Source organism: Ceratotherium simum, chromosome 3 (genome assembly GCF_057802395.1).
Source record: "Ceratotherium simum simum isolate JZ-2026a chromosome 3, ASM5780239v1, whole genome shotgun sequence".
Lineage (NCBI taxonomy): Eukaryota > Metazoa > Chordata > Mammalia > Perissodactyla > Rhinocerotidae > Ceratotherium > Ceratotherium simum.
The window spans coordinates 87,706,679-87,734,582 of record NC_141902.1 but is presented as its reverse complement, the minus strand read 5'-3'; the positions used below and the strand labels follow the sequence as shown (position 1 = coordinate 87,734,582).

Here is a 27,904-nt window from a genome sequence, read left to right as displayed (position 1 = left end):
CCTTGGTCGCCTCTGAGCTGTTTCTGACAATCCCTTCCTGGAACCCATTCTCGGAGGGCATCTGAACTCTGAGCTCCTCCTGCGTGCAGGCTGCAGCAGCCCTGCAGGGTGACGAAGGACAGGAAAAGCTGGGTTGGACAAGGGAAGGAAGACTTTTTCTTCACGTGTGTTTGGTCTTTGTAGGAAGCAAATCTTAAAGTTCTTGGATGCTGAAAAGGACATTTCTGTCCTCAAGGGGACCCTGAAGCCTGGAGACATTATTCATTACATCTTCGACCGAGACAGCACGATGAACGTGTCGCAGAACCTCTACGAGCTCCTCCCCAGAACCTCTCCGCTGAAGAACAAGCACTTCCGGACTTGTGCCATTGTGGGCAACTCTGGGGTCTTGCTGAACAGCGGCTGCGGGCAGGAGATTGACACACACAGCTTTGTCATAAGGTAACCACAGCAGGGGCTCAGGGCCCAAAGTGACAGGCGTACTTAAGTTGAGCACTGCCAGTTGTCCCAAGAGGTAGAAATACGACACACTGGTTGGATAATTCCCCACTCTAAATCTTGACTACGCACGCATTAGAATTGCTTGGGGAGCCTTTAAAAGTCCCAATGTCCAGACTGCACCCCAGATCAATTAAATCAATCTGAAGGGTGGGGGGCATGTGGCCCAGGGAGCCTGGGTGCTTCCGGTGTACAGCCAAGGTTGAGAACCACTGACCTAGCACAGAGATGGGCAGACTGGCCCACAGCCTGCTTTTGTCAATAAAGTTTTATTGGAACAGAGCTACGCCCATTCATTTTGATATCTCAGTGGCTGCTTTCTCACTACAAGGTAGAGTTGAAATAGTGGGCAGAAGTGAAGAGTTGCTGCAGAGAGAGCATGTAGCCCACAAGCCTAAAATATTTATCATCTGGCTGTTTACAGACAATTTACCGACCCCTACATACAGCCTGTTACAAAAGGCTGGTTAAAAAATCCGGTCTGGGCTGGCCCGTTCTTGGTCCAAGTTTGCAAAACTCGTTTTAAGTGTTCTGGAAGGTGGTACTCTACTAGTAACTTTACTATCCTGTAGTTCAAAATCTGGCAAGTGAGGAGGCCGCAGAGAAACTTGGATTTTGTACTCGACCATCATTTCTGCTGAAATATCAGCTCTCGTTTTCCAGTCACCTGGGACGCATGTGGACACAATTACCCATGGCCCTGACACTTGACCCCCAACCCAGACAGACTGGGAAACAAGGCCTTGCTGTCCTCTGGTCGAAAGTAGGGCACACAGAGCCTTGGGTTTCATCCCAAACAGCGCCCCAGCCCTGGCAGAGCCGCATACCATGTCTCATGTTTCTGGGGGACTGTCCCGCCGCAGAGAGGCTTGTCCTGGGGCTTTGGGAAGCGGCCTTATGCTAGAGCTCCTGGAACCTCAGGACGTGGGGGTGGGTGGTGTGTTTACTCCCATATCCCCTGCGATGGGAGAGCTATTGCAGCCCAGCAGCCAAACTGGTTTTAGTTTGTTATGCTTTGCCAGGTTCGGTCTGTGCCTGGCGTGTCCAATAGCTCAGCCCCTAGTTCTCAAAGCCCTCCGGTCTAAAGGGTGGTGGGTTTGTCTGATTGGCAGCTGGAGAAGGGTGAGTGTGGGGCAGAATCCTCCTCCAGGTGGAGTCATATCCCCTCCCGGGTGCTGGGTAGCATGGAGGGCAGCCTTTCTGATCTGGTGTCACACACATAAGCCATGCTTCTTCCTTCTTCATGAGTTTCAGCAGGGAGCTTTCCATGCTCCACCCGGCCCTGCTTCAGGAATTTCCAGAGACAACGGCAGATTCTGGCCAACAGTTTCCTTTTTGGACACTTACACGGCGAGGCAAGCAGTGTGGTGTCTGTGGTCCAGTCTTGTTTCTGCTGCCCCCATTTGTCATGTGACTTGGAGTGTGTCACTCCTTTTTCTGGGCCTCAGTTTCATTATCTGTAAAATGGGCGGGTTGGACTGGCGTCTTTGAGGTCCTTCCATTGTGAATACTGCCTATTCTTTAGCCTAGCGCCCCTCAAACTACAGCGAGCATACGAAGCACCTGAGCTTATTAAAATGCCGAGTCATCGGGTCTGGGATGGGGCCCGAGACTCTGCATTTCTAATGCCCCAGCTGCTGGTGTGGGAACAGCACTTTAAGAGGCACGACCGTAGCATGCTTTGCCTCTCTCCTGGGAGTCGTGTCCACACCTGTCCATACATACTTAGAAAAGAGAGACCTAAAATGCCAAGGAGAGAGCTACTCAAAACTATGTGCAATTGCCCTTTGACCTTTAGGTCTGTGCACGTGGCTCGCACAGACCTGCATGTCTGTGGGGTAGACTGAGAGGTGTTTTAGGACAATATTACGCGACCCTACTGTGTACAGACCCCATGTTTGATGCTGAGTGGCAGCACTGGCTCCTCTGCCCCATGGGGCCCTCTGCTCTGGGTTCTTCCCACCTGGGGGAGCGCCTGTGCCCCCCACCTGGAGGATCCCGCGCAGAGAGTAGACGGAGTGTGGTGCTGGGAGCGCTGCCTGAGCGGACGTGTGGGAGTGTGCTCAGGCCGTGTCTCCCACAACAGGGCACATTGTGTTCATTCCCTCCCCTGCCTTTCCTTGGGATCCGTGAAGGTCACACCACGATTCCTCACCACCTCTCCTCTAGCGTTTGCCTCTCTGAACAGCAGCTCTCTGTAGACCCTGTGTCCCCACCTCATCCACCTCACCCCAACTGTGAGCACCTCCAAAGCACAGTGGTTGTGTCCATCTCTGGAGTCCAGTCCAAGCCTGTGCCCAGCACAGAGGCAGGGCTCCACGCAGTGTCACTGAGATAACGGACACCTCGAAGGTCCTAATGGCCCATTCAAGGTCTCTGTCAACCCAAGTCTTCAATCAGTTCGTCTAGCTCTGTGTTTACTGGGCCCCTCCTCTGCGTGGGAGACACGTAAGACCTCGCGCCTCTCAGAGAACTCTGCATGGGAGTCGTGGGAGGACACACTGCATGCAAAATGCGATGAGCTTGCAAAACATGCAGCCTCCTGGAGGAGTGCAGGGCCGGCTTCAAGAAGCAGCATTTGAGTTGGCTGACTTTGGCAAATGAAGATACCGAGGAGGGGGAAGCAGCATGAGGAGAGGCATGAAAGCCAGAAAGTAGATTGACAGATCAGGGAGGCCGGCGCTTGACCGAGCTTAGGTTGTATAAGGCGGCGCTGGGAGTTGAGGCTGGACGGGAGGCTGGTGCCCACGAGCCTGCAATGCCAGGGTGAAGAGACTGCCTAACTCAGGGCCATGTGTGTGCAGAGTAAATCCCCAGACGTCAGGGATCAAATCTTCATTGTACACAGACACACACTTACGCACACACACACATACACACACCCCTTTCACAAGAAGAATCCTATGAACAAATGCCCTTTCACAGATAAATCATCGTCATTATCGTCATGGCTTCACATTTATTAGGCATTAGCATGCACCAGGTGGAATTCTTGTTTATTCTTCATGTTTATTAATTAATTCTCACAAAAACCCTGTCTGGAACGTTCTGTTTTGTCCTGGCTTTTCAATGGGGAAATTGAGGTACAGAGAGCCAGAGGCCGAGCGGCTGGTCCAGGCCAGGGTCAGGCTGTGGGCCTGGGCAGGCCGGCTCAGAGCCCACGCAAGCTTCCTTTCTCACCTGCAGGCTTGCTGCTCCCTGTGCCCCTGCGGACGTGCCTGTTTCTGGAAAGGACTGACTCCTTTCCAGCCCAGAGCCACGCCCATCCAAGCAACGCAGCCCACCCAGAATTCGCTTTGAGAGGCCTGGCCTACTGTTGGAAAAGAGGGAGCTTAGATGAGGCTCACCCCATCCTGATTCCCCCCGCTGCCCCCCAAATGAAGAAATTCATGCCTGGTGAGAGAGGGGTGTGTCTAGAGCATCCCGTCAGGGCGGAGCTGCCCCCTATCATCCTCACTCAAAGAGTGCCCCTGAGACATGGTCATGGGAAAAGCCTGGCCCTCAGAGCCCCTCCCTGCCTGGAACACCTACTGTGTGCTGGGTCCCATGTTGAATGAGGGCAGGGGCCTGCCCCCAGGGAGCTCAGAGCCCCTGGGTTCCCCGAACCCACAGCACCGTAGGTGGACGACACCCCAACTGCCCGATATTGTAGTGGGGCATGGACTCCCCTGCTTCCTCTCCCCCGACCACCCTGGAAGCCCCGGGGGACGGCTCCACATCCGCGTCCTTCTTTGCCTCTCCTGCAGCCGCTACTGGCCCATGATAGACTCGGGAGATCTGCACTGCATTGAGTCCACCTCCCCCTGCTCTCAGTCCTGGAGGCCGGCCTGGAAGAGGGCCCAGATCCTCAGGAAGGTCTTGGAAGCCTGGCTCAGCTGGGCTTCGGGACAATAGGGCTAACTGAGACCTGAGTGGTCCCAAACTGGCCTACATGATGACAATGACACTCTGTTCCTCTGAGGTCTGTGACAGGCTCCCGAGGGTGTCCCAAGACAATTCCACCACCTTGTAATGTTTAGCCACAGTCAGATAGCAAGGCTGGGATGGGAACGGAAGAGTGGGAATGGGAAGAGGGGCCTGACAGAGCAAACAGGCTTTCAAGTCAGACACACCTGAGGTTGAGTCCTGGGTTCGCTGACTAGCTCTGGGACTTGGGCAAGTTACTTTGCACACTCTGGGCCTCAGTTTCCTCATCTGTAAAATGAGGGTGATTAAAACTGGGTCAGAATAAGCTGAGCTGAGCTCTGTAAAGGACCGGCTGTGGCTGACACACACCAGGGGCTCCATGATGTTACTTTTCTTTCTGATTATCTTACTTTTTCTCCCTAATTGTTGAAGGAAGAAAGTCCTTGCTTAAAAGGAGGGGTAAGTGGTTTCTTTCTGGGTTTCATCATTTGGCAGTGACGTGTGGCCCTGGTCTTCACATCTCCAGCCTCTGTTCTGTAAACACTTATTCTAATTTCTCAGACTTATTTCCATTGGTCGAAGAGCTTTTCCACCAGGCTGCGGCCAGGCCTCCCCAGAAGTGCCCCTCCTGCCATCCCAGTCCCATGGGCTTTCAGCATGGGCAGGAAGCCGAGGTGTGCACACCCAGGCTGGACCCATGAAGGTCCCCCACAGAGCAGACCTCTAGTGAGATAACAAAGGTTGCCCACCCAGGGTCCCTGGCTGGTTCAGCAAGAGAATGCAATGACCTTTTAGTTTGCCCTTCCAAACCCAATTCCATCCACTCCATTATCTGTTACAACTTCATCTTATTGTTGTCTAGCTATTGCCTAAAATGCAAATCTGTCCATGTTACTCTCCTGCTCAAGAACCTTCAATGGCTCCCTATTGCCCTTGGAACTAAGTCCTTGACATACAGACCCTTTGAGAGCTCACCCTGCTTGCCTCTCCAGCCCTATCTCCTCCACACAATATGCCCCAGTCAATTCACTTGCCCTCCCCTAAATACCCACACTGTTTCACACCTGTATGCCCTTGGATACATTTCTTATGATTTTTCCTAAAGTGCCTGGTTATAAGACTGATCTGAAGAGTTTGTAAAAATAAATATCAATTCCTAGGCTCACCTGCTGAATCTGGATATCCAGGCGAGGGACCAGGGGACTGTATTTTTAACTGCTGCCTGAGATGATTCTTCTGCTGGCAAGCTGGAGAAACACTCTCCTAACGTGACTTATCCACAAATGAAATTCTGCTCATCTGTCCTTCTAGACTTCCCTCAATGGTCACCACCTCCAGGAAGACCACCTGATGCTCCTCCTTCCCATATCAGTGATGACAACAGTTAACCTTTATCGAGCTTTTATGTGGTCCAGCAGTGTTCTAAGTACTGGGTGTGTAGCGACCCCTTTAATCCCTGGGAGGAGGCGGTGTTCCATGATAGCTAAAGAAACCATTGTAGATATTCCTCAGCCATGAGGAAGCTCTCAGGCAGCACAGCGAGGTTGAGCAAGTTGTCCAGAATCACACAGGTAGAAAGTATCAGAGCATCCATTCTGAATTCTGAACCCAGGAGTGTGCCTTCAGAGCCCTCACTCTGTCACCTAATGTGGCCAGGTCACACCTGCCTGTATAGCACAGTCATCCTGTGGGCTGAGGGCTGGCTTACTTGCTTCCTTCCTTCTGTACTAGATCCCGAACTCCAGAAGACAGGCATCTTACACCCCAGGGCCCAGCGAAGTTCTCTGTATGTGCTAAGAGCCTAGTAAATGTGTGCAGCAGGAGACAAAGGAGCAGGGGTGGCAGGAGGGACTGGAGAGTGCAGCAGATGCCCTGGGTTTTTGTTTCGGGATGAGGGGGAAGCGAGGAGAGGCAAAGGATGGGTAAAGTGAAATATAGCAAGCAGTGTCTCAGCTTTCTCAAAAGGACCGTGTTGCCTTTTTCTCCGGCAGGTGCAACCTGGCCCCAGTGCAGGAGTATGCCCGGGATGTGGGGCTCAAGACAGACCTGGTGACCATGAACCCCTCCGTCATCCAGCGGGCCTTCGAGGACTTGGTCAACGCCACGTGGCGGGAGAAGCTACTGCAGCGGCTGCACAGCCTCAATGGCAGCATCCTGTGGATCCCCGCCTTCATGGCCAGGGGCGGCAAGGAGCGCGTTGAGTGGGTCAACGAGCTCATCCTGAAGCACCGCGTCAACGTGCGTACTGCATACCCCTCTCTGCGCCTGCTGCACGCCGTCCGCGGGTGAGCGGCCTCTCCACGGGAACGGGGGGGCCATCACTGAGGGTGGGAGGCGCTTGGTAGGCGATACTCCTTTCTCGGATGCATTTCCATCCCAGCTCTACCCTCACGAGCTGTGTGACCTCAGCAAGTCACCGACCTTTCTGAGCCTCCCTTCCTGGAGAATTGAGGGGGGTTGGCAAATGGGTTTTGTCTGGGAATTGGTGGTGCTGGCTGGAGAGCTATGTTGAGAACGATCCTCCTACTGCTGCTGCGTGGAGAATAAGCCATAAGGGGGCAAGCATGGGAGCAGGGACACTTGTTGGGAAGCTGTTGCAATAGTCTAGGTCGGGAATAATTGTGGCGTAGACTAGGGCGGTGGTAGTGGATAGGCAGCAGTTTGGTCAGAGTTGCTGTAAAATTTGGAGTAGAGGCAGCAGGATTTGCTGATGGATTCTATTTAAGGACCACAAGGGGTGAGAGCAAGAGAAATCGAGGATGACTGTTGGGATTAGAGCTGGGGCAGATGGGGGACAGTGGTGTCAGTTTCTGTGATAGCAGAGCCTGGGAGAAGCCCATGTGTGTTTGGGGTGTTGAGGAAGAGAGTTCTTTCTTGGGCACATTAAGCTTCAGATGCCTGTTACAAATATATTCCACTCACTCTTGACCTCCCAGCTTGGTCAGGCCCTGCGTCCTGTTGCCTATCCACCCATGTGGCAGTTCACAGTCCTGTTCTGTTGACACAAGAGACCTCTTTGTACAGACCCCTACTGACCAGTGGAATGCTCTTCACTGGGGCCTTAGCATAACTCAGTGTGACCCCAGGAAGCCCTCTCAGCCACCCACAAAGGACTCTTGCTGTCATAAAGGTGACCCCCAAGGCACCCAAGCCTGTGACCAGCGCTGGTCTCATTAGGGTGGGTATCAACACAGAAACCCATAGTCCCCAAGAAAGACCTAGAAAGACATTCAATAAGAGGCGGCCACATCCGTGGCTGGTGGAGCAGAGTGATGCCTGTATGGACACAGGGCTCTGTGGGGCCGCATCCCTTATCCTGGCGGTTGACCTGTCTTCAGCGTCCGCTTCACCCCGGTCGCAGAGTGGGTCTGCCACAGCAACCCCCATCTCACGGATTTAGGCTCCATGCCTTGAATGTTGTTTCTTCCTGGAAGGAGGAAAGTGGTTTGGGGGTCAGCGGGGATAAGGGAAGGAGGACTGCCCTTTGGTAAAGAGAAAAAGTCCCTTTGATGGGGAATGGGCAACCACCTGGAAGAAATGTATGCAGCCAGAGTTATTTCCAGTTATAATTGACTCACTTTCATCTGTCAAAATAGCATTAAGCACCAGTAATAAGCCCTTTAAACAAACAGGCTGTTAATCCTGAGATCACATCATCCTCCTTTGCAGGAACTCCCGAGAGGAAATACTGCAGGAGAGACAGATGGGGCGGGCCTCTGCTTTTAGCAAGGGGTGAAGGTGGGGGTAAGAGGGCTTCAGAGGCCTTGTAATGGATTTCTGCCAATGGCTGTCTCCCTCTGTGGGGCCACTGGGCTTTGTAGGGTGCGGGGTCCAGTAGGGCATTACTGAAAAGGTGGGCAGTGTCTGTAGTGAGAGGAAGGGCTTGTCTCTGTCTTGGTGGAAACTTACCTGGTGTTTACTGCAAGAGGAAGAATGATCTGGTGAGGGATGCAGAACAAAGCCACATGAGAAAAGATGAAGGGATCTTAGAGAAGAAGGCTAGGGAGGAACCTGGCCAAGAGGCAGTCTAGCCTAGCATCGAAAACATGCAGTTTGGAGGTAGGAATATCTGGGTTCAGATCCCAGCTCGGTTACTCAGTCGGTTGTGTGACAACCTTGAACAGGTTGCTTGTCTCCCTGAGCCCTGCTTTCTCTGTCTCTACACTGGGGAACACTACCTATATCCTGTGCTGACATAGGGGAGACATGCAATTGGTCAGCCGTAGCTACTGTGATCATGGCAGCTGCCACCAACCACCAACCAAGAGATTAGACTGGTCAGGTAGACTCAAGAGGTAGGAGTAGTCCCAGAGGGTGAAACCACAGGGAGGAGAGTACATTTAGCCTCAATTTTGTAAAGGATTCTGCAGGCGTCAGGGCAATGGACTAAGTCAAATTCACCTGTCAGGAGTTCGTCACCTCAAAGTTCCAATATGGACCATAGTTTGCAGAATAATCTTGTTTCCTTGTTTAAAAATATATTGTCCAGTAAACACCCTGTTTATGGGGTGGGAGGGGATGAACTTTTTTTATTGTGGTAAAATATACAAACATAAAATTTACCATTTTAATGCTTTTTATATAGTTCAGTAGTGTTAAGTATATTCACATTGTTGTGAAACAGATCTCCAGAAATTTTTCATCTTGCAAATATGAAACTCTATATCCATTAGACAACAAATCCCCTTTTCCCCATCCCTCCAGCCCCTGGTAAGCACCATTCTACTTCTGTTTCTATGAATATGGCTACTTTAGATAGCTCATATAAGTAGAGTCATACAGTATTTGCCTTTTTGCTTATTTCACTTAAGATAATGTCCTCTAGGTTCATCCGTGTTGTAGCATGTGTCAGACTTTCCTTCCTTTTGAAGGCTAAAGAATATTCTATTATATGTATGTATATGCCACATTTTGTTTGTGCATTCATCTATACATGTACATTTGGGTTGCTTTCACCTCTTGACTACTGTGAATAGTGCTGTTATGAACATGGGTGTGCAAATATCTCTTTGAGACCCTGCTTTCAATTCTTCTGGATATATACTCAGAAGTAGAATTACTGGATCATATGGTAGTTCTAGTTTTAATTTTTTAAGGAACCCCAATACCGTTTTCCATAATGGCTGCACCGTTTTACAATCTACCGACAATGCACAAAAGTTCCAATTTCTCCACATTCTCACCAACACTTGTTATTCAGTTTCTTCACATCCTTGCCAACACTTATTTTGTTTTTTCTTATAGTAAACCACTTTAACCAGTTTAAGTGTGAAATTCACTTAGAAGAAATTCACTCTTAGATGAAAACATAGGGGAAAATCTTTATGACCTGGGTTTGGCAATGGTTTATTAAAGTATGACAGCAAAAGCACAGGCAACAAAAGAAAAAATAGATAAAATGGGCTTCATCAATATTAAAACTTTTTGTGCACCAAAAAGACAATATACCAAGACAGTGAAAAAACCATGCATAGAATGGAAGAAAATATTTGCAAATCATATATCTGTCAAGAGACTAATATCCAGAATATATAAAGAACTCCAACTCAACAACAAAAAAATCAAACAACCCAATTCAAAAATGGGCAAAGCAGGGCTGGCCAGGGGAGTAGTGGTTAAGTTCATACCCTCCACTTCGGTGGCCCAGGGTCTGCTGGTCTGGATCCTGGGCATGGACCTACTCAACACTCATCAAGCCACACTGAGGCGGCGACCCACATAGAAGAGCTATAACTCTACAACTATGATATACAACTATGTACTGGGGCTTTGGAGAGAAAAAAGAAAAAAAAGAGGAAGATTGGCAACAGATGTTAATTTAGGGCCAATCTTCTTCAAAAAAAAAATATATATATATAAAGGGAAACAAAAAAAAACGAGCAAAGGACTTGAATAGACATTTCTCCAAAAAGACATACAAATGGCCAATAAGCACATGAAAAGATGCTCAACATCACTAATCATTAGGGAAATGCAAATCAAAACCACAATGAGATACCACTTCATACCCACTGAGATGGCTATTATCAAAATTAAAAAATGGGAAATAGCAAGTGTTGGTGAGGATGTGGAGAAATTGGAATCCTTGTGCTTGCTGGTGGGAATGTCAAGTGGGAATCACCTTTGAGGCACCCTAGTGTCTTTATTTTGCAAATGAGGAACTTGATGCCCAGACAAGATGGGTGATATGTATGACGTCACCCAGCCAGTAAGTGACACAGCCAGGAGCTGAACCACATCATCTCACTTTGATGCGATGCACCAGATGCAGCAGAAATTCGCACCCATCCATTTCTGGATTTGGGGGCCCAATGAGCTCAGTGGGCTGGGAGTCGCCACACTGGACAAGTGGTGTCAGGAGACCAGTGTTAGCAGCACACCAGGACTCCGTGTACACACACAGTTGTTCTGAACACAGGGCAGCTGTCCCATCAGGCGGAAACAAGCTGAAAGGTCAGAACACCTCAGGGTCCCACCAGACACCTGCTGACACCTGGGGCTTGACACAGTCCTGCTGAAACTCCAGTTGAGCTTCTCAATGTCGTTTGCCCCTTGACCGCGCCTTTGCCCTCCCTGATTTTCCTGAGTGCTCCTTCACATCCAAGCCATCTTTCAGAAGAAAAGCAGCCATCCTCAGATAGCAACTGTGCATTCACCCATCCTGAATGCTGCCATGGGTGGCTTGAAACACCCTAGACACGTCCATATACAAGTCAGTGTGCTCCTAGGGCTGGTTTAGTGTCCCCAAGCCATACATTCATGGGGGAAAAATCTGAGATACTCTAGTATGGCAAATAGGATGGTTGTGAAGACGAAATGAAATTGTCTGTATAAATCACCTCTCCTAGAGCCCAATGCTGGTCATATCAAGTCCATCTAGCATGAAAACCTGGCACACGGCAGAGCCAGGCTTCATGTCATGAGACCTAGGTGACCATGATGTCAGTCTCCCTGGTAAACAATCCCCCAGCACACAGTTGTGATTATTAACCCACTTCTTATTATTAATTGTTGAAGTCCTAAGTGCCATGTGGCAGGAATGATGCCACTTCATGCTGCATCCCGTCCCTTGTATAGTGACCGAGAGAATCTGATGACTGGTTGGGGCTCTCCAGTGAACTCAGATTTAAAAAGACATGTAGGAAAAGAGAGAAGGGACACAAATAACGTAGCTAAGACTCCTGTGCCAGACATCATGCTAAGCATTAGCTCATGTAAAGAGAGAACTATCACCATTATCCCATTTTAAAGATAAGCAAATTGAGTGAGCCTCAGGGAGTAAGTAGCTTGTACGAGTCGAGTCCCGTGGCTGGTCAGGGACAGATCCAGGACTGCCCCCTCGCTCCTGATCACCACCCACTTGCCTCTATTACACATCATCAGGAATAGTGACAGAGGTCCTTGAACAACGTCAGGAAGGCCAAAGCCAGAACGAGTTTGAGCTTATGAAAATATTAAGAAAAACAGAGTGATTTTTATGACTCAAGTAAAAAGAACCAAAAGGATAAGGACAGGTAGTGTACAGGCTACAAAAGATAGATGGAAAATGGACTCCTTGATTCCCATTCTACATCTGTCCTCTCACCAAAGGATGTCAGTCTTTTAGCTGGATAGAGTAAAGAGGCCTTTGGTGTCTTTACCTAAATCTTGCTTCACTGCTCTAAACCAGCAGTTCTCAACATGGTCCCTGGATCAGCAGCATTAGCATCGCCTGGGTACTTGTTATAAATGCAAATTCTCAGGACCAACCCAGACCTACTAAATCAGAAACTCTGGGGGTGGGGCCCAGCACTCTGTTTTTTTTTTTAATATTTATTTATTTATTTAGTGTGCGTGTGTGTGCGCGCGCGCGAGGAAGATCAGCCCTGAGCTAACGTCCATGCCAATCCTCCTCTTTTTGCTGAGGAAGACTGGCCCTGAGCTAACATCCGTGCCGATCTTCCTCCACTTTATATGGGATGCCGCCACAGCATGGCCGGAGAAGCGGTGCATCGGTGTGCGCCCGGGATCTGAACCCAGGCCTCCAGCAGCGGAGCGTGCGCACCCAACCACTACGCCACGGGGCCAGCCCCCCAGCACTCTGTTTTAACAAGCCTTCCAGGTGATTCAGATGCACGGCATAAGTTTGAGAACGTCTGCTCTCAACAAAATCAAGAACAATTAACATCCCTGGGGAAAACGTGCAGCAAGATCACTGAGCAGATGGCCAGGATCTTCTCCAAATAATGCAAAATTGGGGCAGGGCAATCTGGAACAGGCATCTTTGCCCCGATTTTCTAAATATGGGAAAAAGATGGACACCAGTGAGCTTGATGTCAACCCCAAGCCAGCCAGCCAAAAGATGATTAATACAATGGCTTATGAACACCTAAGGATGGAGAAGTGAACATCAAGGGTTTGTTCACTGGAAAATAGCAGGGCACATTGTCCTGGTTTGCTTTTGTGAGGAAGGCAACAGACAGGTAGACCTGGGATCAGCGTACTCATTTCGCATCTTGATTTAAGTCAGCTACTTTGACAATGTATTTCTTGAACAACATGGAGAGCTGTGATCTGATTGACAATTCGGGGAGTGAAAGGGAAAAAATGTCACCTTTCTTCTCAGAACAAACTTATAAGATAGAGACTGTTTTACTCATAAAGAAACTGAGGCTCAGAAATCTTAAGTGAACTGCCCAAGACCACTCAGATGAGGAGAAGGGGGATTAGAATCCACGTGCATAGCCTTCAAAGGTCTCTGCTCTTCCCACTGCCACCCCTCTTCTCACATCCTTGACAGATAGACTGACCACGGTCTGTTGACTACTGACACCCAAAGGACGATAGTTAATTACATTAATGTTGACTTGATGGAGATCTCTAAGAACCTGCCACCAGCCTCCTATCCTGCCAACTGTCCCTATTTTTACCAATGCCTTAAATGAGGGTGTCAATTGTCTGCTTAGCAAATTCACAGGCAACATGACTATTGGGGGATTCCCAGTATTTAGGGCTTCAGAGTTGAATCCAAATTTCTTTTGATAGGCTGACACATTGAGCCAATCTAAGAGGAAGAAATTTAATATGGACAAAAATGCAAGATTCTGTACTTAGGTTCTAAACAATTGTACGGTAGAGAGGGATGAACAGTACCAACCGTCAGCGGGTGCGTGGTTGCTCAAACGGATAATGTGATCTTAGGTCACAGCAGTGGACGTATAACATCTTTGAGAGTCAAGGAGGTCAGAATGACCTTGGTCAAATCCCACTTGGAGAATCACTTTCAGTTTTGGCTACCAAACTGGAGAGGGGCCACAGTAGCAGAGAAATCCAAAAGTTGAAAGGTTGGGGAAGAAGACTCCAAGGAGCATGAGAGGAATCTTTCTTCATCCAGCAAACACAGACACCTAGAGGGCTCCGGGCCTATGCCCGGGGTAATATAAAAATCAATAAAACAAGGCTCCTGCTCTTGAGGGGCTCACAGATTTGGCCTATGAGTCTCCAGATGTAGAACTAGGGTTGGGAGAGGATCTACAGTGAGTCAGGTTTCATCCGGTCCCTGGGAAGAACATTCCAACAAATAAAGGTCATCTGAAATGAGCTTGGTTGCCTCTTAGGAGGTGGTGAATTCAGCATCCTTGGAGATGTTCAGACAGCAGCGAATGCCCCTTACTGGGCTGTGGAGAGGGAAACTGCATCACACAGAGTTGGTGTGTGAGTTTGCTAGGGCTGCTGTAACAAAGTACCACAGGCTGGGTAGTCTACATGACAGAAATTTATCGTCTCTCAGTTCTGGAGTCTAGACGTCCAAGATCAAAGTATCAGCAGGGCTGGTTCCTTCTGTTCTGTGAGGGAAGAATCTGTTCCAGGCCTCTCTCTTTGGCTTGTAGACGGCTGTCTTCATGTTCACATGGCATTCTCCCTGTATGCCTGTCTGTCATCAAATTCCCCCATTTTTAAGGACATCATATTCGATTAGGGGCCACCCTAATGACCTAACAGTAACTTGACTGCCTCTGTAAAGACCCTGATCTCCAAGTAAGGTCACATTCTGAGGTACTGGAGGTTATGACTTCAAAATGTGGATTTGAGGGGACACAATTCAACCCATAACATTTCAGCTAGATACTGTCTTTCCCACTCAGAGATTCTTTGATTCAGCACACCTGTGCCAGGAGCATCTCTAACTACTGTGTACTCTCAAGATCCTTGCCCACCTGAGACAGTCATTGGGCTGGGCATCGCAGAGAGGGGGCAGCACAGTGCAGAGACCCTGAGCAGAAGGCCTGCAACTCGGCTCTCACTGCCCCCTGTCCCAGCCTGAGCAGCTCTGCCAAGAGGCCTCTGGCCCGGCCTGCCTGCCGAGTGGCACAGCGCCCGGGCTGGCTGTTGGCAAGGGAGGTGAGCAACCCAGAGGAAGGAAACCCAGGCAACTGAATATGGCCGTGGGAAGTGGCAAACTGGTCGGCATCTGGTAATGAATGGTTCTAATTTAATTACAATGAGGAAGGCTGTGACCCACAGAGAGGGCGGCCCTCGGGCAGGAAAGCAGCCACTGGCCCATTCAGCCACCCAGCCCACCGGCCTGGTGCTGAGGAGGCCTGTGAATTGCTGCTTAATTAGTCCCAGGAGTGCTGAGCCTCGGCCCTAGGACGGCGCTGATCCAGCGGGCATCCCTGCCAGGGCTGGAGCAGCAGATCGGCAAAGCAGACCCTGCTGCCTGTCAGTGGGGAGCCGAAACCTAAGGGCCAGAGGGCAGGCCCAGGAGTGAGAGAGTAAGCATGGTACAGAGAATAATGCGAGAGGCCAGCGCAGGTTGGAGGCGCCCCCTCCCGGACATGCCCATCGCAGTCCCGAGAACATGTCTGTAGGGCCAGTCGCGGGAGCTGGGTCCCAGTCTCCTCCAGTGGACACTGTGCGAGGAAGTGTGTTCCATGGTGGTGTTACATGGAGAAGAAAAGGAGGGAGGCTGTGGTATTGAGGCACGGATGGCATTGGGTCATTTTTAATGGATTGTCTCTCTATTTTTTTTAATAGCAATGCACATAGTAAAAAGAAAACTCCAAATAGTATAAAAGGATTTAAAAGCCCTCCTCCACAGAGGCAGCCTGTTAAACTGGTTTTCTGTGTGTATCCTTCCAGAAATATTTCCTTTTACACATAAGGGAGCATGTGTTAAGCACTGCACCTTGCTAAATTCTAGAAATTATTCCATATCGATACACACCACCTTGTTTTCCTTCACAGCTGCCTGGCGTTCCACTGTGTCTGGACCATAATTAATGTAAGCAGAAGCCATCGTGGGCATCGCAGGTGTTCCCAATCTTTTGCTAGAGTAATGAGTGCTGCAGTGCCCGTCTTGTACTGACACCTGCACACATATGTGCATCTATATCCTTGCTTTTTAGAAGTGTCATTGCTACAAAGAGAGAGATATATGCATTGTTAATTTTTATAGATGTTGCCAAGTTGCCCTCCCTAGAGGTAGGTACCAATTTACTCCCACCTACAATTATTGAAAACGCCTGTTTTCCCATAACGTCACCAACATGATGTTATCAACATTTCTTATCTTTGCCAATCCAGTGGAAAACGGCATCTGATTGTTGTTTGAAATTGGATTTCTTTAATTATGAATGAGGCTGAATATCATTTTTTTTTTTCTGGATGGAGTAGCATCAGTTTAAATTTCAGAATCCAGCCAGAAGGTTTAAGCCCCCAAGAAATGGTCTTACTGGGTCCCTGTTGGGCCTCTAGGGACAGAGGTGATAGCTGTGCGTGAGCAGCAGTCTCTTGACCCCCTGAGGGGCCCACCTGTAGCAGGAGGAGCTCCTCAAGTAACCAGCATCAGGTTTTTTCCTCCTTTCTTTGGCAACATGCTGTCTAGGATGCTGTTAGTCTGCCTTTCACGTATGAGGACCTGGTGGCTGCCTAGGAGGGTTTCAAGTGAGGCCGGGCTCCTTCCCCTCTCCTGCCAGTGCCCCCAAAGGGAGCCACTAGCCTCTGCTTGCTCATTTTCATTCATTGCTTAATTAAATAAAGGTTTGTGGAGCACTCACTTTCTGCATGCACTATGCGAGAATTTGGGGCTATCTAGAGGCAAGAAGTCAATCCATTTACTCACAATTTAAAATTGTAGGGGATGAGGCAGATAAGTAAACAAGTAAGTATAATGTAGCATAAGTGCTATGATAGGAAAGGGACAACATACGGGACACTAAACCGTCCAGGGAGGTCCAGGAAGACTTCCTACAGGAAGTGACACGGAAGCTAAGACTGTAAGAAGGGGTTGTCAGCCAGGAGACATGGAGGTGGTGGTGTCCTGGAAGAAACCAAGTTCTTCATGGCAGTGTGGCTGTGTACTCCAGGTGGTAGGAGGGATTTTAGTCCAGATCTCAAGGGCTTCACAAGCCCGGCTGAGGCCCCTGGCTGTTATCCTGTGGACCCCAGGAGTCACTGGGGAGGTTTTCGGTGGCATGGTCATACTTGAGGTTAGCCTGACTTACTTGAGTGAGAGCACTGGCTTGGAAGCCTGGGCACCAGAAATCAGCCTGGAGCATCCCCAGGGCTTGATCAGCTTTGCACTCCAGCCCCCATTTCTGAGACAAAACCCCCAGCACTCCATTACCGCAAAGCTGGAGAGCCTTGTGCTGAGGTGTCGCCTAGGACGCCAGAGCCCTCAACAGAGCTCCCAAGAAAGAGCAGCGATGGGCTGTGGGGCCCCCAGATCAGGGCCCAAGCTGCTGATGCGGATGATGAGACCAGGAGTCTGAGAGTCCTATCCCAGGCTTTACTGCTGATCTTTGCACAAAGTGTCACCAAGTGTCCCTTGACAACCACCTGTGAGGCATTCCTGCTCCTTAAGAACAGTATGAGCTTTATCCCACAAAATGCTTTTAGCTCCTGGAGAAAGCCCTTCTGGTCCCTTTTTCCAACAGTGGCAGCCACTATTCTTGCCACATACCGAGCCCAGGAATCCAGGAAGAAGGATGAGTGTGCTTTCGAGAAGATTTTGGCTATCCTCATTTATTGCTGTCCGTGCTCATAAAATACAGCACTTAATCGTCTTGGCAATTGGGGTAACCAATTTGAAAAATAATTACTGCCTTCTTTGAGATTACTTTGCCTTCTAATTAAAATCTTAAGACTGGGATATTAAAGGTGCATTGTCACTACAACATCCCGGATGCACCCAGCTAACCTCATTTGGGAAGGCAAAATTAATTAGTTTGTGTTTTAACATCCAGCTGTTATCCTAAGGAAAGAAACAGTCTACAAGTCAGCCACGCACACAGTCTCTAAATTGGCCAGAGTGACTGAGGCGATATAAAGGAAATCGAGAGTGATTTGTTCCTGCATAACTCAGTCAGCTTCTATTACAAGCTGCTCATTAAATGGCGCCCCGGTGTCCCTGTCAGACATCGCTCAGGAGTTCTTGTTTACCCGTGGAGACAGAAGAAGAAATAAGTGGGTCCCTCCGTGCCACTGAGCTCTCAATTCATTCTGGAGCCTCATTTGCTGCTAACACCTTTCCCAGTGAGCGATTCTTGCTGAAAAGCCTGGCACCAGATCTGAGAGGCTGGGCGTTTCTGGTCCTGCTCCAGCGGCCACAGTTACAAAGCTGTGTGCGCTGCTAGCTTCCTCCTTTCTTTTCTACTTCTTCCCATTTTTCAATCCCATTTGAGTCAAACATTTGCTGAGCGCAATAGAAGCCAGGATAATCAATTCTAGTCTACACTACGCTAACAAACCCAAAACCCTCGTGGTTTAGCACCACAGAAGTTTATTTCTGCTTCTTGCAAAGTGTGATGTAGGTTGGCAGGGCCTCTCTTCCAATGAGTGACTCAGGGATCTAGGATTCTTCCCTCCTAGGCTGACACCATCTTTACAGGAGGCTTTGAAGTTCTCCAGGGCAGAGGAAGAGAAAGGCAGAGGACCTGGTCTTGAGGAACATTGGCCCAGGAGAGACACATTTCTGTCACAGCCTATTGGCCAGAACTGGTCACATGACCCCCGTCCAATTACAGAAGATGCTGGGAGATGTAGGAGAGCAGATAGAGTATTAGTTGAGCTCTGCTGTCTCTGCTGCCGTGCCTTGGCTGCACCGCACATCCATCCAGGTGCCTTTGAACCCCCTACAAAGGAGTGTAAGGCACGGCCCCTGCCCTTGGGGAGATCACAGTGCAGATTACCGACCCATACAATAATGAATTATCAGCCTGGTTGATAAGCACAATAGGAGAAGCAGAAACAAAGCTCATGCTGATAAGGTGGAAGTGATTAACTCAGTTTAAGCTGGGGAGAAGAGGGTGGAACAAAGGGAACATTTCCAGGAAGATGTGATTCATGAGCTTAGTTTGAGGGATAAAAAGAGAGTTCACCAAGGGGACATGTGGGGAGAAGACACATCTACAAGGAGGGCACAGCGTGTGTCTGTAACCTGAGACCCACCTGTGAGCTACTTGGACATTTCACCACTGATTAAATTCTTCCCTCCCCATCTCTTGGCCTAGCATTGATGGCCTGAAGAGAAATTCGTTTCTGAAAGCCTTCCCCTGCTAGAGTCTTACTATCAGAACATAAACAAACCACAAATCCCTAATATGGAGTGTAGCCGGTGTTAGGGCTTACATTTGCTCAGGGAGTGAACGGTCAGTGAGATGCTCTCATCTGGGGACACTGCCAGGGTCTCACGTGTCCCTGGATAGTGTCAACAGCAGCTGTAGCCAGTTCACTCCCAGCCCCGACCCTCCCAGAATCACCCTGGGGTGAAAAAGGCCCAAGAGCCAGCAGTGGGGAGGCTGCATCTTCCCCAAGCTCTATCTAACCAGCTGCATGAGAAGTTTGCCTCTTCTTAGGTAAATCACCCTGGACTCCCATATTTTCCTCTGTAAACTGAAAAAGGACTAGTTCAATTCAGGAGACCTGTGGATTACCAACAGACATGGTCTGTTTGACTCAGGGCCTCACATGGTGTTTTTAAAAATTTTTTTAATTAGTTGCCAACATTTAAAAATTTGGAGAATTTGCATAAAAATCCAGATTTCTGATACTCTTGAAAAAAATCAGAAAATTTGGCATCACCATAATGGACAACAATAAAACGGGCTACTCTTTTAGATGCTGCAGTCCCCACCACTCCCTATTGCCTTGGCAACACTGAGGCCAGGTGTTGGTGTTCCTTACACATGTCCCAACTTGCTCAGTTATAGCTCCTGCCAGGCCGCTGGACTAGATGAGTTCTCCAGGCTTAATCATCTTTAAAACTCTATGATTATTCTTTATGCTTATTCTTTGTCCCTCTTTTTCTCTAAGTATGTCTCATTCTTGGCTTCTTTTGGCAGAACTACCTACCAGTTAGAGCAGCCTTGTCTGCACATTTGACTTACTGGTGGGGGGGATTAAAAATCCCGGTGTCCAGGCTGCACCTGGAGGTGGGCCCCAGGATCCGTCCTCTTAAAGCTCCAGGTGACTCCAGTGTGCAGCCTGGGTGAGAACCATTGAGTTAGAGCCGAAAATGCAGTGAACTAGCTCAGGAGGGGGTGAGCTCCCCGTGATTGGAGGTGGTTAAGCCAAGGTGGATGAGCACTTTGCCAGGATGTGTGGGAGCATCCAAACATCAGCTGCTGCTCTTCTGAGATTCTTCGCCTCCTTGCACTCTCCCTGCCTTTGCCCCCCAGGGTCCTCCCAAGCTCAGCTCAACTTTGTTGAGCATACGAGTGTTGAGGTGGTCTAAGGAAGGGCTCTTTATCTGCTAAGCCCCAACCTCAGCATCAAGCATTCCCCCGAGCCAGCACCATGCCTCCTACGTATTAGCTGCGATTAAGCTTCTCAACGGTGCGGAGAAGAAAAGACGAAGGTCTGCAGTGTGTCCACAAATGCTTTGTCCTATTGTTTTTCCATTGTGTTTGCCATCACTGGAGCCATTGTCCTCTTCTCTGCCTTTGGCCCCTCTATCTGATTCCAAGTTGGAAAATTCAGCTGCAGGGGAGTTTCTTGGCCCAGACAGGATGAAATAGGATGAGGTGCAAGGAAAAGTGTCTTCAACCAACAGGCTTAGGAGACGACGGTTGTCTAGGGGCCACCCCAGAGGGAGTTCACGTTCACTCTGATTCTGGCCATCTGGGATGAAGGCCACCATCGGCAATGTCAAAAGGGAGATTCAGATCACCCCAGCCTGACAGACGGGTTGCGGTGGGAGGGATCCTTGAAATAAGTTTTATTATATCAAGTATTACATGATTTACTGAAATTATATGGGTTATTAGGAATCTGTAACCTTGTCTGATGCAAAGGCTAATGCCTCCTCCAAAAAATAAAGGATTTAAGGTTGACTCTGAAATGTTTTGGGGTTCTCTTTTTTGGAACTACAGAAGGACCCTCTTGCAAAAGGAAGGACTTACTTGAGCTTCTAGAAAATCTGCCCCCCCACCCACCCAAACTTTGAGCTAAAAGCAGTGTGAATAATGTGAAACAGTTTAAGCTTTCGGCAATATACGTACATGTTCTGTCTGGCGTACTTTTACTTCTGGCATGAACTTAATTGATGTGTTTGACTATAAAGTCACACACATCGCTGTGCTAGGGGGTCATCAGGAACTGTGCTGGCCTGCGCTTCAGGTGGAGAGTGGATGTCTTTCACAGTGGCAAATGGGAGCACATGGGATGGAAGCCCATAGGGTTTGAGAACAGAAAAATGTGGACAGTGTCTGGTGTAGACACACAGTAGTAAGGAGTTGTGATAAGGAATTACATCTTTCCACAAAGCATATGCATTGCATTTAAAGGGATTCAGCATAGGGTAAGTAGAAGCTGTTGCTAGAAACAAAGAGGTTGGACCACACATCCCAGTGAGCTCTAAATCCAAGCAGGATAAGAACCACAATGGAAAGCAGGAATGATAGCAAATAGAATGGATGTTTTCTCACTTCTGGAGAAACTTCTAGATCGTGTTGGAATGTGGAGGATATCTTGGAGGTCCCCTGGTCTGTGGCCCATCATTGCATCAATGTGAAAAACTAAGTCCCCCCATGTACAGAGGTAGCGCAGCGCCTCACTCAGCACAGGGACCCCTTAGCCTAATGCCACGCTCTTTCCACTTCTCTGTGTCTCCTCTCATTATCCCTTCAGATTCCTTGAGGCAGGAAGAGGGACTCCCATTTCAGAGGTGGATACGCCAAACACAGTGACAGGCCTTGAGAAGACAGAATGTGGCAGAACCCAGCCTCGCAGGGCAGACCACTGTCTGGTGCCCCCTCAGCTCTTCAGGGAAGCCCCATGTGGTCAGAGATGAGCAACCTGCATCAGAGGGTGGGGGTCCTGTGGGCAGGGATGGGAAGGAAATTCATTGATGCTCAAGAGGTAAGGAAGTCAGTCCCTGCTGGAGTTGGGGTACAGACGCAAAGGGAAGCACCCCTCTGCAAAGGGAAGGCAGTGGGCATCGTGCAAGAGTCGACCCTTTATCGGAGGGGGAGAGAGGGGCGGCAGACTATAGCCTGAGCGCCAAGCCTGGCACACGCATGGATGTTGTCTGTGACTCTTTTATGCTACAACAGCAGAAACCATTTGGCCACAAAGCAAACGATATTTACCATCTGGCACTTTACAGAAAAAGTTTGCCAGCCCCAGCTTTAGATTTCAACAGGCCTGAGCTCAAGTCGAGGTCCTGCCCTTTCTACCTAGGTGACCTTGGCCAAGCCACTTTCATCTCTGGGCCTATGTCTGCATCTGTACCTATTTTGTTTCCATAAAATCATGTATGTGAAAGCACACAGCATAAGGAGCCATTCCGTTGCTTAATAAATGGTGGTCGCCAGTCCTCCGTGAAGGGCCCTGGGAATCAGTTGCTCAGTTGGTCTCTACGGTTCCTGGAGTGGGAGGAGGCAGGCTGTGGGGCAAGAGAATTTCCAGAAATTTTCCTCTTCCTGGAAAGGATAATTCACAAACTCATGTTTCTTTTTTGTTTGTTTCTTCACTTTTTTTTTCAGTTACTGGCTGACCAACAAAGTCCACATCAAAAGACCCACGACTGGCCTCTTGATGTATACCCTAGCCACACGTTTCTGCAACCAGATCTACCTCTATGGCTTCTGGCCCTTCCCGTTGGATCAGAACCAGAACCCCGTCAAGTACCACTATTATGACAGCCTCAAGTATGGCTACACCTCCCAGGCCAGCCCCCACACCATGCCCTTGGAGTTCAAGGCCCTCAAAAGCCTGCATGAGCAGGGGGCTTTGAAACTGACTGTGGGCCAGTGTGATGGGGCCACGTAAGGTGGGCGGCCCGTGGGACTCAGTGGCTCACATTTCCTGCCAGCTACACCACAGGCGGATGGGAGTCGGGGTGGCACAAACTATAGAACAAGCAGGCTAGTGGTTTTCTTTGTTCAAGTGTAAAACAGTGACCAGAATATATATATCTATACCTGCATATATATATTGACCTGAGTATTTATAACTGTGTGGTGTTCATCTAGCATTAGGCAGATAAGCCACAGGAAGAAGGTGTGGAGAACCCACTCGAACTGGATTGAAACTCAGTCCATCTTTGGGGGCAGAAGGACTAGACATGAACAGAAGCCAGTCTTGTGACTTTGGATGACAAACTGGCTCCTGGGTTGGAGGGATCTTTGGGCTCATGGATGAATGGAGAGCCACCTGTTGGCAGCTGCCCCGAGCCTCTGAGAAATGTGGATTCTGGGTGAGCCAAGACCCAGAAGGGACAAGCTAACCCAACTCTAAAACGGTGCTGTTCACGGAGGAGAGGGAGGTTGGAGCATTCAGCCCAGCAAAGGAGCACAGGTACACGAGAAGCAGAGACCACATCGCAGCTGAGGACCTTGTTCCACGAACTTTAACTGCCCAAGGGATGAATCACAGTTGACCCACTTGCCCCAGCTGGGCCTCCACAGCTATGGAGAGAAGGCTGGAGAAGGCAAGATGGATAGTTCATCTTCTAGCTTAGCAAGAACCACCAAGAACCTGGGATGGAGCAGACAGATGACACTAAAGAGCTGGGGTGTTCCAATCGTGTTTTTGAAACATCGCGACCTCCTGCTAAGGGTTGGCGCTCCACCCCAGAATAAGGCAGAAGAGTGCCCAAAGTGTGGTGGTTGGCGGTGGGCGTTCTTTAAAGCAACTTGAGTCTGCTAAGGAAGAAGGGACCCTGAGATTTCATCTTCAGGGTTAGCCTCCTTCCTGCCTTGTTAGAATGTCACATGAGGGACTGTACTGTCCACTTCTGCCACCAGGGAAACCACAGCAAAAGCTTGAAAGGGCACTGCAAAGATAAATGTCATCCTTTTTAAAATATATATGATTGCCTTTCTGGGTACCTCCAGAGCCCCAGAGTGTGAGACTTGAAAGAATGTTAAGCATCTAGCTCCGTTTCTCTGCAACAACTCTGTTTGCTTTCTGCATTGTGCACTCCACGGGGCCTCTGCAGCCAGACTGCTGTGTCAATGTCACTTTCTTGTCATTTTTCTATCCTAATGGTCACACTAGCTGGCACTGAGCTCCAATATTGAGATTTTCAGCTCTGCAGGGAGAGGTTCCGGTGTCCACTCCTCCCTCCCTCTCCCCACGGAGGCAAGGATTTTAGAATTTTGCAAAATCTTTTTTTTTCCCTATTAAGATTAATAGTTACGGCTTTTTCTTTTTAACCCAAAGCCAAATGCGGTATCCAAATACTGGACATAACCTCCCTGGGGCAATCTGGGCTCAGTGCCAATAACTTAGGGGCTGTAATCACAGGTCACATATAGACAAGCATTAGCCAGCTTGATTTGTTAGATGCATTCCCTCACCCGATAAATAACAGTGTTTTAAAACATATTTGAAAGTTAAGTAAAAAAACATTATCTTGAAGGTGAAGGGAGTTAAGAAAAGTAATCAAGATCTGCTCCCAAGCATATGAGACTGGACATAATTAATCAACGGCAATTCAGAACGGGACATTTGCTCTAAATTAATGGCTGATGGGAAGCAAAGGGAGGTGGTGGAAGGATCTTCAGAACCATTAACCCCGTACCCGGAAGCTCCAGCTCCAAACCAGATTATACAGCTCCGTGTTTCTTTCCTTGTTGTTCTTTTTGTGGATGCTTGAAGTTTGAGATTTGAGACTTGCATTATAAAATGAATATTTAAAAAAGCAACAGCCCTAACAGCCTCTGTGGGAACTGAGTGGTTTGGACTCCTCACAGAAGTGGAAATAATTAGTATCATATTTTACAGTTCTCCAGAGCCTTTCATCTTGAGGATCTCAAAGGCCCTAGAAGATGTTTAATTTCTGAAGCTTGCAGTGCTCTGGGTAACAGGCAGAATTGCCAGAAGGGCCTCGGTGGATTAGCCAAGGCCTTGGATTCCAGAACATTCCAGTGGTGTGTCCTGAGGGGAGCCCTGAGGTCAGGTCCTGCAGTTGGCCCTGCCCTCTGTCTACCTGCCAGCACCCCTCCCTGGGGAGTTTAAGGGCCAGAGCTCTTTGGAAAACATGGTTTTCTTTCTGTCCCATCTTGGTTCCTTGAACTGAAACTGATGGGAGTTGAAGTGGAAGGACCCCTTACAACCTGCCTTCGAGTTCCCTCCGGAGAAATGCTGGAGATCCAGGACAATCCACACGTCATCATCCCCCAACTCGTGGGTGCTGTGCTGCCAGAATGCTTTGGCTGTGTGATGGCGGGAGCTCCAGCGGCCTTGGCTTCGCTCACGCTTCGTCCTTCTCCATCTGGGCACGCGCAGTCAGGAGGCAGCCTGTCCTTCCCTCCTATTTAGACCTCAGTTTGAGTAAGGTTCCACTGCAGCCTCTGGCATAGGCCAGCTAGCCCGGGGCGGCCCTGAGGAGTCCTGGCCAGTACCTGGTACCCTGATCAGCTGCCTTGTAATTACAGTTGTCACAGGCATCCCAGGAGCAGGGGGTCAGTCAGTCTCAGCCAGGCCACCCTTTCAGTCACCAGTTAACCATCAGCCAGTCCCCAATCACCCCGTCATCACCCACCCCAAAGCCCCTCAGATGTTCTCCATTCGCCTTAAGCCGCAAATGACCCCCACCATCAACTTCCTCCTTTGCTGAAGAGGCGGAGCTTCTGAAATGAGTCCTCTGCTCAAAACCTCTTGATCTCTTCCCTCCTCTCTCCCCTTCTTCCTCCCATTTCTGAGGAAGCAACGTCCATCCTCTTGCCAGTGACATTTTCTCTTACCCCCTCAGCCACTCTGCCGCCTCTCTCCTCTCTATCCACACACTCACTCCACCATCCTGACTCCTGCGGCCTCTTCCCTCACCTTTCCTTCACCCAGACCTGGGAGGGGGGCTCGGGGCTTGCTCTGCCTTTCCTCCTGACCCCCACTCAGACTCCGTGCTCCCGGGACCAGCAACTTGGGGTCCTCTCTGCGGCCACGTCCAAGGTCCCCTTCTCATCACTGAGCTCTCTGCATCGCCTGGCCCTACAGTGACCCCTCCTGGACACTACCTGTCCCCTTGGTGCCCAGGATGCCATGTTCTCGTGGTCTTTCTCCTCTCTTCCCAATGCCTATTTGTCATTTATTTATATGTTTGTTTATTTATTTATTTATTTATTTATGATTTATTTATTGACACTCTTACCTTATCTAAAAAGGAGCCAAGGTAGATCTGACCCCCTCTCCTCCTGCCCCACAACATAGACATTCCCCTCATTGGCGTCCTCTCCTCAGCCCCCTTTCGTTACATCTCTACATTCTCCTTCAGCAACCTCACACCTTGCTGGGGGTCCACCCTCTACACTTCCTGCAGTCCAGCCTGTCTCCCGAGTTCCAGGCTCAGACTGCACACTGCTCGTTGGATGTTCGCCCCACGTGCTCTGGCAGTGTCACAGATTCAACACATGTGAAGCCAAGTTTATCATCTCTGCCTCCCCTTCCTCCACGATCCCTCCTTTGTCTGTTAGAAGACCCGTGATCCTCTCAACCACCCAATTCTGGGACTCCTCCATGTATTCCTGCTGGCACTGCCCTTGCCTTCTTGTGGCATGGGCAATTTCAGCACAGTCTCCTCTCCCAGGTTTCCTCAGGGCACGCTTGCTCATTCTCCAGACCATCCTCAACGTACAGAGCAATTTTTATCTCCAGCATCCACAAACGTTTAAAAATTCCCCTGACCCACAAAATGATATACAAGTCTTCATTCTGACATTACAGACCACCCAATAAGGCCCCATTCTTCCTTTATCTCCTGCACTGGTCCACCTAGACTAGTGTCATTCCTGGAAGGAAGGGGTGACCGGTTTTCCTGTCTCTGTGCCTTTGGTCTTGCTCTTCTCATCTCCTGGAACACTCTCTTCTACTTCCTTTAAGGCCCTGCAGAAACCATATCTTTCATGATGCCCTTTCTGATCTACCAACCACTAGGATCTCTCCCTCCGCTGAACCACCATAGCACTTTATTTGTCCCTTTCTCATGGCGCTAACCATGTTCTGCCTTGTATTATAGTTATTGTGCACTTGTCCTATGACTGTTTTTAGACTGTAAGCTCACCAAGGGCAGGGACTGTGTTTTATTCATCTGTGTCCATCACAGCACCAGGGGTGGTGCATAGCACACAGCAGTTGCTCAATAAATGTTTGTTGGATTAAATCCTTAATGCCTGTTATGGGCTGTATAATTAATGAAGACAGTTTGCATCCACAATGTCACAAGAACCTCCAAAAAAATCATGTGAGTTGGGCAGATGCAGAAATCATTATCCCCATTGTATAGGTCAAAAAATTGAGGCAAAAAACCACATGAAGCCACAGAGCTCTTTGGCAGAATTTGCACGCACGTCTTCTCATCCCCACTCCAGGGCTTTTTCTGTTAATCCTTGTGGTTGGCTCACTGTTAACTGAAAACTGACCCTGAGCAGCGTCCTGGCTGCCACGATCTGGGCATCGCCTTCACAGAATCAGGCGAACCTCAGCATGAACCCCAGCTCATGTGCCCATCAACACAGGCAAAATTGCACTCCTTTTTGGGAAGGACAAAAGCCATTCAGGTTTTGCCAGGCCCAGGGTGTGGAGCTGCGGGACCTCATAAATCATTCCCGCCGCTGTTGTTGCAGGGTAGGAAACCATCTGTCCAGATGGCAAAGAGACCAACAGCTCCAAGGGGCTGCTGTTTGATAAATCTCTTCATGCCTAATTAAGGTTCCCCTTCCAGAATGTATGGAACAGGGACGTTTGTTGATGCCAGTCAGATGGGACTCCAGACGTGTGTGCTGCCTCATGAATGCCCTTAATAGCATCCCCAATGACACCGGCAGCCTGCCCCAGCCCTCCTGTCTCTCACCAGCATTGCTGGATGTCATCCTCTCTTCCTGTCTTCATCCCCACCCTTTTGCCTTCCCTCTCCAGGGCTCTTCCCCTTGGTATCCACCAAGAGCAGGGTGAGCCCAGAGAGATAACTGCCAGCAGCTCCTGGATACCTGAGCCCTGACCTGGGGCAATGCGGCGAGATGGCAGGAAGGGAGGAGGATGGGGAGTACTCTATGCCATCCCTCAGGGAAGCAAAAAA

At 49.3% G+C, this 27,904-nt stretch overlaps 1 protein-coding gene across 1 annotated transcript in view; it reads left to right on the top strand.

The window, feature by feature from the left end:
* ST8SIA2 (ST8 alpha-N-acetyl-neuraminide alpha-2,8-sialyltransferase 2) overlaps positions 1-26,996 on the top strand; it is a 67,116-nt gene extending 40,120 nt beyond the window's left edge. Inside the window, exons 4-6 of the mRNA XM_004431913.3 lie at positions 184-441; positions 6,396-6,689; positions 22,371-26,996. Of these exons, the coding sequence (XP_004431970.1) occupies positions 184-441; positions 6,396-6,689; positions 22,371-22,656 (838 nt within the window). The 3' untranslated portion in view covers positions 22,657-26,996. The remainder of the gene's footprint in view (positions 1-183; positions 442-6,395; positions 6,690-22,370) is intronic.
* Positions 26,997-27,904: the final 908 nt, after the last annotated feature.